We start from the raw sequence: 14,967 nt of genomic DNA on the forward strand, positions 1-14,967 counted from the left end.
ATCTGCCTCTCAAAGTTGGCATCTGACAGGGTGACTCTCTTGGCACTCAAGATGTCCTAGCCTATGGAAAACAGGCGCTCAGCTGCAGCACTGCATGGATGGGATGGCTGTGTTGTACTTAACGAAAAGGTTCATCAACACCTGCTCGCCCAAGAAGGCAACGTCAGTCAATTCCTCCTTCGAGCTGCTTTCCAGCCTGGTCTTCACCAAATTCTGTGCCTTGGACTTCAGTGACCCGTGGCTCTTCCTGCACTCCATGGGCTGAGTAATGCTGCTGAAGAAGTCATCTTCCCCATCCTCGTCATTGGTGGTGGTGCTGCTGCCCTCCTCAACGGTCTCCCTCAGGGCTGTCTCCACGGCGGTCTCCATGGCCTTCTGTACCCTGCTGAGATGGCTGTGATTATGCTTTTCCAGCCAGAACAGGCGAAACTTAGGGTGGAAAGCCGCTGCCAGCTGGCACTCCTTGTCTTCTAGGAGGGGCCCAAACCTTTCCATGATGCCTGCCAGCATTGCGTCCACCAGAGGACTGCAGTATAGGTGTGGGCGTGGCACATGGCTTACGATACTTAGCATTAAATCAGAGATTTTCAAACATTTTTAACGGACTTCCAGTTAGCGGAACTAAATTTAGCGGAAGCTAATTGATCCGCTAAAGGTTTTCAAAGTTAGCTGAACAGCTAATCCGATAAGGAAAAAGTTAGCTTCGCTAATTAGCGGTTAGCGGATTAGCGGAACTGTGCCCACCACTGGGTATACCGTATACATCTATTATACATGTATTAGTTCAACCATGACATTGTGGTGGTTTCGTTCAAGATTTAGAATTAACAAAATGAAAATATTTAGAAATTTAGAATTTAATTATAAAATAAAATTTTGTTTAAATTTGAACCTCGCCACAATGCACACGGCAATAGTTAACTGCATTCCAACTTTTAGTATTTAATGATTCATTCCACCAGAACCTTTTATTGGAGTGAGTACTTAGGTGCAGCAACTGTCCTCCCGTACCAATTACTTTGTTTAAAAGCTTGATTTATACGGTTTATAATCGTTTTCTATGTATTTAAATGAATCTGTGTAACTTCTAACGATCTGTTAGCTATTTATACAAAGTTCTATACGTAGACCGAAAAGAGTCGTCTTTATTTTCCCAAATTGAATAAGAGAATCTTTAACATACACATACTTCAGGACAGCGAGCGAAGCCAGAATCTTTCGACAACTTCGGTGTGTAGTAATAAGCATATTATTTTCCCAACCTAACTAAAGTCCTAAGCGAACTTTAAACCCCGCATCTTGTTATGCAAGACCGTTCATAGACGTAGACAGTGAAGCAAAGTGCGACACAGGACGGGAAAAGACGACGCGTTTCATTTATTCCCTTCAAGTTTGAACAAAATAGCAGCAATTTTTCTACGCATTGCTGCTCCTCTAAACTGTTGCACCGCGTGGATTCCAACAGCGTTTAGGAATAACGTAAGTTGCTGGCTCAGGGTGCGGATGCGTATATGTATTATTATCATTAGCATTGTTTAGAACAACAGGAGTGAGAACTACAGGATGCAGAATTGCAGGAGCCAGAACTACAGAAGCAAAAAATTAGTATTTATGCGAAAAATGTTAGTAAAATTACTATAACTAGAATATTTTAGTCTAAGATTTTAAAAATCATTTTTTAATTTCTATTTATATTCATGTTTAGAGAGGCTGCGTCTCGTGGCGAATCTCAGCTGAAATCCTTGGTTTAAGTTACAATATTCCAAGCATGATCATTCAACATCATAATGTACAAGGAATCGTCATGTTGAAAACACGGAAGAATATGTCACATACAGGAAGCTCGTACAGATAATGCCAGAGTAGCAGGAGAGATTAGACTGAAGTTTGGCGGATTTCCCCAGGATACAATAAATAATTGCGTAGAATATGGCAAATTAGCGTAATTGCTGAACAGGCCCACGACCTGCTTTGCGGTGAGTGCGGCTTATTTTTCCTAACATAATGGATTCTTTTACAACTTAACTTATTTAATTTTTGCCCTCTCTGATCTGGGTAATCCCAAAATTCACGCACGCAAATCAAGTTTGATGCCAAACAAAATTTTTAACTTAATTTGAAATAAAAGAATGATTTTTTTGAAAAATAATTCGACTAGAGGTGAACTGATAAGCTTTCAAGAAAATTTCCATCTCATTTTTTCCTAAAACTGTTATAGTGAATTTTGAAAAAAAAAAACTATAAAAAATATTAAAAAAATAGTGNGTGAGAGTCTTGTCCTGCTGACTCGTTGAACCTCAGGATGATAGCCATGACCTCCAAGCCAACAAATTCTCGGGAACAGATCCAGCAAAACCAGATCGCTTAAACAAGTATCGAGCGCTGTATATCGCAATAAATAAATTCAAAACGTGTTTTTTATGAGCCGGCTTTCATGAATTTAATGTTTAACCATTCGAAAAGGAGAAAATAATCGCAAATGTTGAATTTTTTATCCTAAAATTTGAGTTCTGTGGCTGGAACAATACACAGCACGTGCGGGAACTTGAAGCCAACATACATACTTCGACTAACTTCCCGATGGCGACGCGTGGCACTGAGCCGCCGTTACATGTAAGCTGTATTGCCTGTATCGAGTTGCTGCAAGGTCAAGTTGTCAGATATGGAGATAATTGATGTTATTCGGAGGTTGTTGGCTCACAAAGAGATTAGTAAATATAATGGATAGTAGATATATTTACTAACGCACGGTCATAAAATATATTTGAACGGTTCCCAGCGTGAAATTTATTCAAATATTAAACATTGATGCAATATAAACGAAAAATTTAGTTATATTCCAAACAAATGTTAGTTTTTGCTGGCCGAAAAACGGCCGATAAAGGCGATAATACATCTGAGTGGTCTAAAGAATGATTCAACGAAGTACTGCGATTCCCGTCGAGCATTAGAGCGAGGCAAGACACGATATAAATTAAAGGAAAAGTCCCATAACAGGATTTGTAATATTCGGTCGGCAAAATTAGTTAAAGAAATTTAAATACAATGGTGGTGGTCTCAAATAAAGTCCACTATTGGATATTTTCTACTTTGAGCCTTTGAGATTTAATGTTCGCAAAGTCATCACTCTTCCGCAAAATAATCAGGCTTGAAGCCTTTCTGGAACATACCTACTGATACTGAGTATGTCTCCAGTTGTGGAATTGCAAGTTTTGGCAGAGTGACAAAAATTCGGGTTTTCCAAAATTCATTATTAAAATATTGTCTTCCAAAATTCTTTTTTTTTACATGGAGAATTACCGCAAAAATGCAAAAAATCAGGCTCTATACCAGGGCGCATTTCTAAGACCACTATTGAGGCAGGTACTGAAACGTTTGCCTTGGCTATTTTCTCAGAAGCTTCGTATCTGTGACCTTGCTACTTCGCGTGGCGAGGTACATACAGTACGTGTTCATAATTGCAGCATATTCAGCCGACAGGAATTTGTAATTGTTTCCAAAAGTATTGTCTATGGACAGTGACATCCTTCATTTAAAACTCTACACTTCAACCGTAGCTTGTCTAAGATAACATGCGGCGTCGTATTTCGTGATATTTCTACCCTTAAAACATCAAACAAAGAACCACTGAGGAAAATGCCATAAAAACTCTTAACTATTTTATTGCTCGGTGTCGTAAAAGCGTGTGAGAAACAAGAGGTATAATGAGCATATTCAAGATAGTCTACCATCGACATAGAAAAAATATATAACTCTGTACTCACTGCAGTGAGTGACAGAGAACGCATTTTCTCGTCGACGAAAACGTGGTCACGGACGGACGGACGGACAGACAGACGGACGGACATGACGAGCACAATAGCGCCTTTTTTCCATAAATGAGAAAATGCGCTAAAAAGACGTATCAGCTTAGAGAAGTTCATGCCTCGAGTCCGATCGAAGTGTCTTCTCGGAACGTCTCAAGCAAAGTATAAATGAGAAAATGCGCTAAAAAGACGTATCAGCTTAGAGAAGTTCATGCCTCGAGTCCGATCGAAGTGTCTTCTCGGAACGTCTCGAGCAAAAACTGGGAAATAGGAATTACCTCGAACACATCAACTTCCGACTGAATGAACTCCATTCATCCTTTTGACATTGTGGTTCTTTCACAAGGTTCATCAATTCGAAGCTCCATTATTACTGTTGGGAATACAGATTGAAGGCATAGACACAGTATTAAGGTAAGGAATTCAATTCGACTGAACTGTTCACTGATAAACGGCTACTATGTACTGAATACAACACGTTCAATGGAAGGTCAAAATTTCACCCTCAACTGTTCAATATTCCCAACACGGCACGAACTTCCCCGTTATCCCTTTCGTCAGAAATTATTTTGTTTAAGGAACAAGTAATTGATGTTTGTGCAAATGTAATTATATGTGAGGTGTTTTCTTACTGTAAACATCGATTTAAAAATTAATTCAACTTTCCAAGTAGCGTAACAACATGGTGATTGTACTTACAGGTTCAGTGAATTTGATATCAATGCATCCCACTGGATCGATGTAATTGAAACCAGTTTTATTCAGTAGTAACATATTAATAGGCTGAAATTTTTATCTCAAGGGTTTTTGTTCGCTTGCATGTGAGATCCATGCAAGGAAAATTTACAACTTCATTCATGGAATGGCTTGGGCTGTCTCGATGAGCATTGCAAAAAATCTGAAAGCATTACACTGTTTCCAAATCTAGTACTGTTTGTAGTTGCAGCCTTGCAGGTGTATTCAGTATGTTATGCAATCGGCTCTCTGAACATTTAAATGCAAATCCGGTCCTACAATTGCGTATGCGCTGCGTGTAAAGACATAAATTTCATGAGCACACTCCCCATTCTTCTACTTTCTACTTGCTTGCGAAACGCTGACTAACATGCTCTCAAATTTGTGAAGGAGACTTCCTGTACAGCGGAGTCTGCCACAGAAACCTGATGCTGATAGGCAGGAATTAACACAAATTAGTGAATGACTATACGTAGAGGGGTCTAGCCGAATTAAATTAGCTGCTGCACGAGTTTCGTGCGATTGACAAACGATTGTGCACACATTCAACTGTTAAGGGACAGTAGTTGGTATCGTCGCTTACTTAGGTGAGAAGTAAAATATAATTGAGACTGGAAAGCATCCGATTTACCCATCATCTAAAAGCATTCAATTCGCCGCTTAACACGCCGTCCATGTCCGTTTCTAATTTGAATAAAGTTGCTCTATCCGTGCCCTTTGAATATAGCAAAGAAGTCTAATGTTAAAGCGAAATGAAAATTTATTTGAGAAGCTGAACGGGTTTTACGTTTATTACATATTTCATTGATTGATTTAAAAAATATTGTCATTTATCCATTAATACAAGGTGATAAAAAATCTTATTTTACATAGATGTGGTCAATTATTTTTTTGTTCAGTGACTGGCATTATAATTATTGTGCAAGTGCTCCTGAAACATCACGACTACATTACGCGAAAGTTGGCGCATAATTGCGCGCTCCTTAATTTATTTGCTGTACCAGGACCTGGCCTGAACATCGCGGATCTTCCGATTGTGGCTACACCGTTTCATCCTCTGTGAAAATACGATGTACAGCTGCATTCCTAAATTTTGCCAACTTAAGAGTATACTTTGCTACATGAGACCGTTTAAGTTAAGAAGCCCCTTCACTTATGCCTGCATTCGAACTCGCTTAACTGCAAGGCAGTACAAACAGTTGAATTTGACTTGATATATTCATATGAATTATCGAACCTCAGTTGCTTGTATTTTTGGGCACCGAAGAGTCATTCTTTGCAACTTTTCGTCGTACGGAGGCTCCTTTATAGCGGCGGACGTGCAACCTATCCGCAGTCTCTTCAGGACACTCACAGCAGAAGGTGGGTGGCAGCTTAGATAGTGCCGAAAAATTTTTATTCTTGAATTCCTCAAGGACTTGTTGACTTCTACGCGTCAAGTGTACGACTCGGTTCCTTTTAACAATGTCGTTTCCTTTATTGCTTCTTAGTAGGTGGTTAGGAATAATAAAACAGACGCACGTCAATGGTTTTTGTCACTGTAAATTCACATTTAGCCCTTACAAATTGGACGGATTAATGTTCAATAGGTAGCTAACGCTATGTAATCGTTAACTTCATCTTAGAATCATTATTAAATTGAGCTCATGGCCGGTGTAAAACTTTAATTCGTCCGTTGAAAAAGTAAATCACAGATGTCGTACTGTAAGCTAGGCTAGTATCCGGTATAGATGTAGGTGCATAACTGCACATGACTGTAGCCAAATAATGAAATATACATCTTACTATACTTTGCGAGGCAACTGAATTTTGTCTCGCGTTACCGTATATACCTGAAGTATTCAAAGTTTTTACATGCTAATTTGTTGATGTCGAAGCGAAGGTATTTGTCTTCCTAGAGAGTTGGTAGTTATTTGTCACCATAGTGGCAAACCAGAGCTTTTTTAGAATCAGTTCATTTTTAATTTCCTCAGTTGCTCAAGATTTAAGCCAATTTTTTATGTATGATAATGCTGGTATCCAGGATACTTTACTGGTCTACTTATAGGAATCAAAAATGAACTTGAGGGAGAGTCTAAAAAACTCTCTGCTTTGCCACTATGTTTGTCACTATGTGGTTCAAATGCAGGAATTTATCTTCTAATCGAAAATTTATGTTCGAATTATGCTGGTTTTCGAATCGCGCTCAAGTTCAGGCACTCTTGCTCGGGATTCGAGAATTGCTTGAAACTAGTCGTCACCCTGCAACCAGTCTAATCTAATGCTTTTGTCTATCTTTCATTTTGCGTGTCGCTCGCGCTTCGGTCTTATAAATTTGTAGTAAATGAACTCGCTTGGGATTGACCCCACTTCAGAAAATTTAATTATTGGGTCGATAAGTATTTAATGAAACAAAGTTCAATGTCCTTGTCAGGCTTATAATATTGGTTCAAGGTCGTATTCAATAATTGTTCTCCTCTCAATTATTGTAATTTGAAACTAGTAATAGCTGAAAGAACGTTCGAATGACCAATTTATTAACGAATGAAATAACACATAAGATCGTAGAAGCCACGTGTGATATTTTGAGAGATTAAGTAAGTGTTGAGACTAAGACTATCATTAGATGAGCAGTGAGGAAGGGCCGACTCAGCGACGAGACGCGTTCAGGGTTAGGTAAATGGTTGCCGCAGTCGTGACTAGAGCCCTGATTATTTGTGGTCTTCGTTCCAGTCGTGCAGGTTCGCTTGGCAACCTTCAGATTAACCTTGAACCTCAACAGTCGACTTATAAATTGAAGCGGAATCTTTTGTCTCACATTTTCTGATGGAATTTTTAAAATTATGCTTCGAAGTTTTTTGTGAATTGTTACAAACTTGATTGTCGCTCGAGGTCACATTTCTTATAATAACGAGGGAAGGTAATAGTAAAAGATGCTTATAAAATATGTCCAAGCAATTAATATAATTTTTTACGTATAGTGAGTTAGTACCTTTTTCTTGATGTCAGGCATTTTATTCTCGAACAATATTTTTAAAATTTGAAAATTTAGGTCTTTGGATGTAGAAGGGTTTCCTTCATCATATTTGGAATAAAATCCCTTATTTATCCCTGAAAATTTGATGAATGTTATTTTTCTGTAATTACTTTGTTGAATTCTGTTTAGTTCTGTTGAACTGTTTGCTGTTCAATTCTTAGCGTCGGAAACCTGAAAGCGAGCACACAATTTTACTCATGGTTGAACTAGTATATAGTTCAACCATGATTTTACTATTCTGTTACCCCTTATCGACGAAGATGAGATCATGTGGGTTTGCTTCACCTTGTTCTTAGTTGCAATTCTCGCGGCGTCGATGCGTGAGTCACGGCTCGGCGATAAGCGGCGGTGATGTTATTCCTTTGTTGTCCGGGATAATTAATGGTTTCCTTTGGTGCAAGAAAAAAACCTGAATGCATGCCTTGACCTTCAAGCCTCCGACTGCGGACATAAAATGCTGGCTGCATGTAAAAAATACTGACAATGCAAGAGATCTTGACTGCATAAAATCTGACTGCATGCAACTAATACAGACAGCAAGAGACTTTGACTGCGGACTTACAAATGCTGGGTGCATGTAACTAATACAGACAATGCAAGCCTTCGATGGCGACATACCATGCTGACTGTACGAAAGTAATACATAAAATGCTTGCCTGCAACTAATACAGACAATGAACAAGCCTGCTACTGCGAACGTAAGACTGGCTGCTGCATGTAACCAATACAGACAAATAACAGGGCTGTGCTCCGGAAAGAGGAATGTCCTGGAAGAGGATCGGCCGCGTACAGAAGAGTGTTGTACCTACTCTGATTCTCGTTGAAGTAAAATGAAATGAGTTGCTTAGTTAACTTTATGCCCGATGCTACTTTTATATATTTATTCCATGCGATGATAAATAAAACTCTATCAATTCTTTTGTCATTTTGTTGGTATATAAGTTGGAAAAGCGACATTGTGTTTCCAACTTAGAACGTATTTTGGGACAACATAATTTCAAGTTCAGCCGTTGGTGATTAAGTATTCATCCAGGCCTGGTGATCAAACGAAGTCTTTGTTCCGCCTTTTCGTGTACGTCGCACCGCGCTCGGTCGTGTACTACGGCGAACGGCGTGCCTGCAATCGTCTCGCCCGACACTGATGGCAATGCGCTGCTCGTTGGAATTTTTCGAAGGCTTTAGATTTGCCTTCAGCGCATTTTTTGCCACCTGCATTGAGTTCATTATTTCAAATAACCTTTAATCGCATTACTGGTTAGATATTTTAATTACTCTAACTTGAAGTAATAACATTTACAATTTTGATGCCGAATTAGGTCAAACCAGCTGGTCACAATGCATAGTGAGTTTGTATAATTTTTACGCCATAAAATAAAAAATTTAGGCTGTAATATACGTATATATACATCGCGTTAGGACAAGTTCTCTCAATTGTCAGGCAGCCACCCCGTACTTTTTTTCCAGTTTTTTTTGCATGCATTCACGCATGGCCGGGTTCTTCTATGAGACCCGATGGTATTCACCAACATCCGGTTAGCATCCGCGCTCCAGGAATTAATTAAAATTGCATCTGAGTTCCCTGGACAGATACTGCATTGGATATGGGTGTCCCCAGTACACCTTTAATTACATGGTATTTGCATTGTGTAGTTTTCATTCGACCTAACCACCTATAGTGTATATTATCAATTTGATAGAAACTGGATGGCGTTTTGGCCGCACAAGATGGAAGGCACAAGTGTAACTACGAAACTATTAACTACCTTTGTTTAGCATTACAAGTGTAGTTTCTTATTTTAAAGCTAAATTGACCTTTAGAAATAATTTTCGTATGATTTCCGTGGATCTGCAGAAATGCTGAGACTGGCGTTGGTGACGGTGTTGTGGGGGACGTTGGTGGCTACCCATCCCCAGTATGGACCTCCTGTTGAACAACTTGAGCAGGTAGCTGGAGCGCCCGTTGCCCCAACAGGGGACGAGAAGGAGGATTATTGGTGGCGTCAGGAGGGTGTCTTTACCAATACTGTGAGTAGTGGACCTCAACCCCGTTAGCGGCATGATGTCTTCGTGAAAACTTTCACAGTCAACACATTTGTTTTAGAAGTATCTAATTTGAGAATTGTGAATATGCTTCTTAAAAAGGAGATGAATTATGATAAATCAACAACTGAAACAAATATTCACAGAGAAAATATCATCAATAAAAGGAGTAATAGAATCATGCCGCTAATGGTGGACCTAAGCTATTCTTCGGGCATCTGCTTGCGGTGCGGTTCTCAAGCGCTGAATACAACACAATACAACCGCATACACTTGCAGATCACTGAAACATTTCGAATACTGGACAATTTGCTCGAACACTGCCCTCTCTCGTCACACACTGCGTACATAGTCTTCGAACACCGAGATCTCTCTCCTCATACATTGAACTCACTCTCCTCGAACACTGAGCTCACTCTCCTCGAACACTGAGCTCACTCTCCTCGAACACTGAACTCACTCTCCTCGAACACTGAACTCACTCTCCTCGGACATTGAACTCACTCACCTCGAACACTGAGCTCACTCTCCTCGAACACTGAGCTCACTCTCCTCGAACACTGAACTCGCTCTCCTCGAACACTGATCTCGAACACTGAGCTCGCTCTCCTCGAACACTGAGCTCGCTCTCCTCGAACACTGAGCTCGCTCTCCTCGAACACTGAGCTCGCTCTCCTCGAACACTGAGCTCGCTCTCCTCGAACGCTGAGCTCGCTCTCCTCGAACACTGAGCTCGCTCTCCTCGAACACTGAGATCTCTCTCCTCGAACACTGAGATCTCTCTCCTCGAACACTAAGGCGCTTCTCGAACATCTCGTCTAACACTAAACTCAAATTTACACTAAACACGTACAACTCATAATTACTACGAGTAATGAAGGTTTGAAAGTAATTCTAGACTAGTTTATAATTTAGATTTCATTTTAATAGTGCCTATAAACTTACGATTAGCGACTAAAACGGACTAACAAATGTACGTAGTATTCTCATTTTAGCTTCTATATCTCGGCCGCAAACTAACATGTTTTCATGGCTGTTCGTTCTTTAGCAGCTTTGGGTGAGATCTAACACGCATTATCAACATGAATGTCTGGGATAAAACTTTTTTCAATCGCCTGTGAATGATTTGTTAAAATGCGACAAATAAAAATTGTATTATGGGATTTTAAAAGATAATTTCTAAGTTCAATGAAACAATAAATGTTTTTTCTCGTTGACAGGGCAAGCATCCAGCGACAGCGACGGGCGGTGCCGCATTCACGCCCCAGCAGTCGCAGCTCTGCGGAGCAGTGAGTCATCGGTCCAATTGTTTACCGCATGCATCGGTTTCTATCAGTTTCTATTTTGTTTAGTCATCCCGATACACCTCACTGTCTCCCTAATCCTAATTTTCAAAGTTTAGTTCGACATGCGGGGTTTCCAATATAAGAATTATTATATGCAGTCATTGACATTTGATTCGATAAGTTCAATTTGTGAATTTATGTCTATCGTTGCTTTGACTTATGAGGAAAATTATGAAGGAACTGTATCTCGTATACAAACTTCAGTTAACATTTTTCAGTGATAGGATATCGCTTAGTTTTACCCTGTGAATTTGCAAGTATTATAACACTTCTCTTTAACTTCACTTCTTGTTTGTCTGTCTGTCTGTCTGTCTGTCTGTCTGGCTGCCACAAATCTTATAATCAAAATTTAACACACTTCTACTTATCCTATCGATCTGAAATTTGGCATACTTGCGTAAAGTTGGAGACAATGCAAGAATCAAATGACAAAATGAATGATTTTGAAGATTAAAATTTTTTCAATATTAAAAAATTGAAAAAAATAATTTTGTCAGCTACAAATCTTATAACTGATATTTGACACACATTTACCTGTCGAATTGATCTGAAATTTTGCACACTTGTGTGAAGTCGGAGACAATGCAGGAATCAATTGACAGAATAAATTATTTTGAAAAAAATTTTAAATATTAAAAAACTTGAAATATTAATTTTTTTAATATTTGAAAATAAAACGAGAAATTCATTTTACATCTTTAACATTGGAGACACTGGATTCTCTAGAAGTGTTGTCTTTAAAAAGTCTTTTTAAACTCATATTATTTTAAATTTTAGTCGTATCTACATGCCTGGTACGAAGAGTAACTTTCTGCCTGACAGTAACTCTTAGTTACTGTCAGTCGACAAAGATTACCAATATTATCTGCCATGCACTGAAACACTCAATGTTAATAATGTGTTAACAAGGATTTCCATATCAGGGCTCCGATTGCGTGCCTTGGGGTACCTGCATTGACGGATACATAGACACTTCGGGGGCCGGTCAGATCGACCTCAGGAAACCCGGCACTAAGCCGCCTGCTTCTGTAAGTCTGAAAAAATACGTTTCCTAAGACTACTCAAATCTTACTAATATCAGATAAAATTTAAACAATAAATGATTGAAGTAATGACTCCTTGAATTGCCTCAGCTTGGCTATACGGAGTGTGGCGCCCTGGGCAACGTTTGCTGCCTGCTACCTGGCGGTAGCGGAATTATCTCTGGCGGGGGCGGTATTGTCTCTGGCGGTGGCGGTATTGTCTCTGGCGGTGGCGGTATTGTCTCTGGCGGTGGCGGTATTGTCTCTGGCGGTGGCGGAGGCGATGGACATGGAGGGAAGCAAACTGGGCCACCATACCCCGCCTGTTCTGCTGGGCTTTTGTGCATCGAAGAAAACCTATGCAATCTCTTCACAGGGTTCATTGGACCGCGTATCCCGTTGTTTGAAGGACAGAAATTTATTGATTACAAGGTAATTCAAATTGAAATGAGGCATAGTAATTAATTAAACACGAATCAATAAAAGTAGAAATTTCATGAACTGAAAGGTGTTTTGCGACGAAGCTCATTTGGGGCCACTGTCATATAATTTACATATTGATGAAAGTTGGTAAACATGAGTTTTTTCTCATAACGATCTCCTTGTTGCTAGCACTGCACGACGGGCTCCCTGGCCGTTGGCGTGTGTTGCCAAGAGGAGTCTGAGGGCGGGATAGGAAAAGGTGGTGGCACCGGCGGTGGTGGCATCGGCGGTGGTGGCATCGGCGGTGGTGGCATCGGCGATGGTGGCATCGGCGTGTGGTGGCATCGGTGGTGGCATCGGTAGTGGTGGTGGTGGCATCGGTGGTGTTGGTGGCATTGGAGGTGGCGGTTCAGCAGCCCTATTGACGGGATGTTCGGTGCACGAGGATTGTGTGGCTGCCATCCAGTGCCACAACGGCGTCATCAACACTGGCGGCGAAGGTCTCATCGACCTCCGGAAGAAACCCGACTACAGGGTGAATGATTTTCAGTGTATCCAATGGGCTTTATTACATATGCAATAAAATATATAATATAAAATAAAATGTAGGCCTAACATGTGGTTTTTATAATAAAACATTTGTTTGAAAATTTTGTAATAATTTAACCGTTTCAGAGATTGAATACAATAATTTGATTTAAATTGTTTATTGACGTCAAACGTTTGTATAATGAACTTCTTGGTATTCAATTGAAATGTGAACACTAATGTTTTGCCATTTAGGTGATAATATTTTCAAATTTAACCAGAAATGCCACAACGCCGAGTACCCCGAAGTGGAATCTGTGTGTTGCCGCTTGCCTGACGCCCCGCCCGTCGCCAAGTCCTGTCCCGACTTCTCCATTTGCACGGACCGCGACTATTGCGACCTCAACGGCTTCATCGTGACAAACTCCATCAAGGGTTCCTTCTACGGAGGCACGGTAGGTCATCGAGAAGGTTGTCAAAGGGCAAGATTTGACTTCTTATTTTATTAATCAGTCCATCGGACTGATTAATACTCGTATTTACAACGATGATTGTTTGTATGCGATCATCAGTCACTATTTATGTTGTAGTCCAAGTGTTTGCGATGGGAGCCTTTGCAAGTTACTCAAATGATCTAGTAAAAGTTGAATATGCTAATGAGTTATGCATATGAGTTCATTTTCAACTCGTTTCAGGACTGCTACACGAATGCTGCGGTCAGCCTTAATGTGGGAGTGTGCTGCAAGCCTGCACCTGCAAGATCCATCACCTGCCCCGCCAACTCCGTGTGCATCCCTGAAGATTTCTGCTTCGGCGACATCCTCGAGAGCGCAGGCTCTTTCACCGCTTATTCTCCTGGCGGAACTTGGTCGGCTTGCGGTCTGCCCGACAATAGTGGCTCCGGAGTTTGCTGTAGTAATCCACCACCGGACATTGGTCCCATTCCTCAGCAGTGTGGTGTGAGCCGTTACGGAACGCAGGATGACAGCCTCAAGACCCGGATTCACGTTCCCAAGCTCGACAAGCTTGAAGCCGACTTCGGTGAACTACCTTGGCAAGCCATCGTTTTCTTCTCCAACTACACTTTCAAGTGTGGAGCTACTCTCATCAGTGACAAATATCTATTGACCGTCGCACACTGTGTCAAGGGGCTTAAGCCCTATGACGTGCGCATTCGTCTCGGGGAATGGCAAGTGAACACATTCACTGAGCCATATCCCTATCAAGACGTGGAAGTCTCGAAAATTATTGTGCATCCGGAATACACTGATGGATCCCACTGGAATAACATCGCTATTCTAGAGTTGGCAACTCCGGTGAAATTAGAATACAACATCAACAACGTGTGCTTACCTTTCGGTAGCGGACCCATACCAGCGGGAACGCGATGCCTCGTTTCAGGTTGGGGAAAAGATTCCTTCGCAGGAAACTACCAGCATATCTTGAAGAAGATCGATGTACCATTAGTGGATCACCACCGATGCCAGGAGCTCTTGAGATACACTCGTCTTGGAAAGTACTTCCGACTGCACGACAGCTACCGATGTGCGGGCGGTGAATACGGCAAGGATGCTTGTGTGGGTGACGGTGGAGGGCCTCTTATCTGCTTCGACGAGGGATCCAAAAGCTACGTAGCCGTCGGCCTAACTGCCTGGGGCATAGGCTGTGGAGAGAAGGACGTGCCTGGCGCCTACACTGACCTCGCTAAGTTCACTCCCTGGATCGCGAGCGTCACAGGACTCGGCCACTCCGAGAACATCAATGTTGGCTACGGCAAGTAATTACAGTGCATCAAATTTCACTCTTATGTCTACTGGAGTATTTTTTTCAGTCAAAATTAGTTGAACGTTCTCGTAGTATTCATGTCAATCACTGTTACTACTTTCAGTTCTTTCGATTGTAATAGATTATTACTAAATGTTAAATTGCAACTGTTTTTTCTCCTTTCCTATTCATTGTTAATAACTGCTTAAACCCAATGGTGTTCTATTGCAATAACCGTACAAATTGATTGTTTCGTTCCGTCAAAAAAATGCGATGGGAAGGAAAAT

The 14,967-nt window shown here is 40.8% G+C and overlaps 1 protein-coding gene across 1 annotated transcript; it reads left to right on the top strand.

The window, feature by feature from the left end:
- The first annotated feature begins 5,815 nt into the window (after positions 1-5,815).
- Positions 5,816-14,847, top strand: LOC108680470. The gene is given in 9 exon segments (XM_018169292.2): positions 5,816-5,903; positions 9,410-9,582; positions 10,818-10,886; positions 11,867-11,971; positions 12,077-12,397; positions 12,578-12,728; positions 12,730-12,923; positions 13,198-13,371; positions 13,612-14,847. Coding segments are annotated over 8 exon segments (2,271 nt in total). The 5' UTR covers positions 5,816-5,903; positions 9,410-9,411; the 3' UTR covers positions 14,698-14,847.
- Positions 14,848-14,967: the final 120 nt, after the last annotated feature.

This window comes from Hyalella azteca, unplaced genomic scaffold, assembly GCF_000764305.2.
Source record: "Hyalella azteca isolate HAZT.00-mixed unplaced genomic scaffold, Hazt_2.0.2 contig16847, whole genome shotgun sequence".
NCBI classification, from domain to species: domain Eukaryota; kingdom Metazoa; phylum Arthropoda; class Malacostraca; order Amphipoda; family Hyalellidae; genus Hyalella; species Hyalella azteca.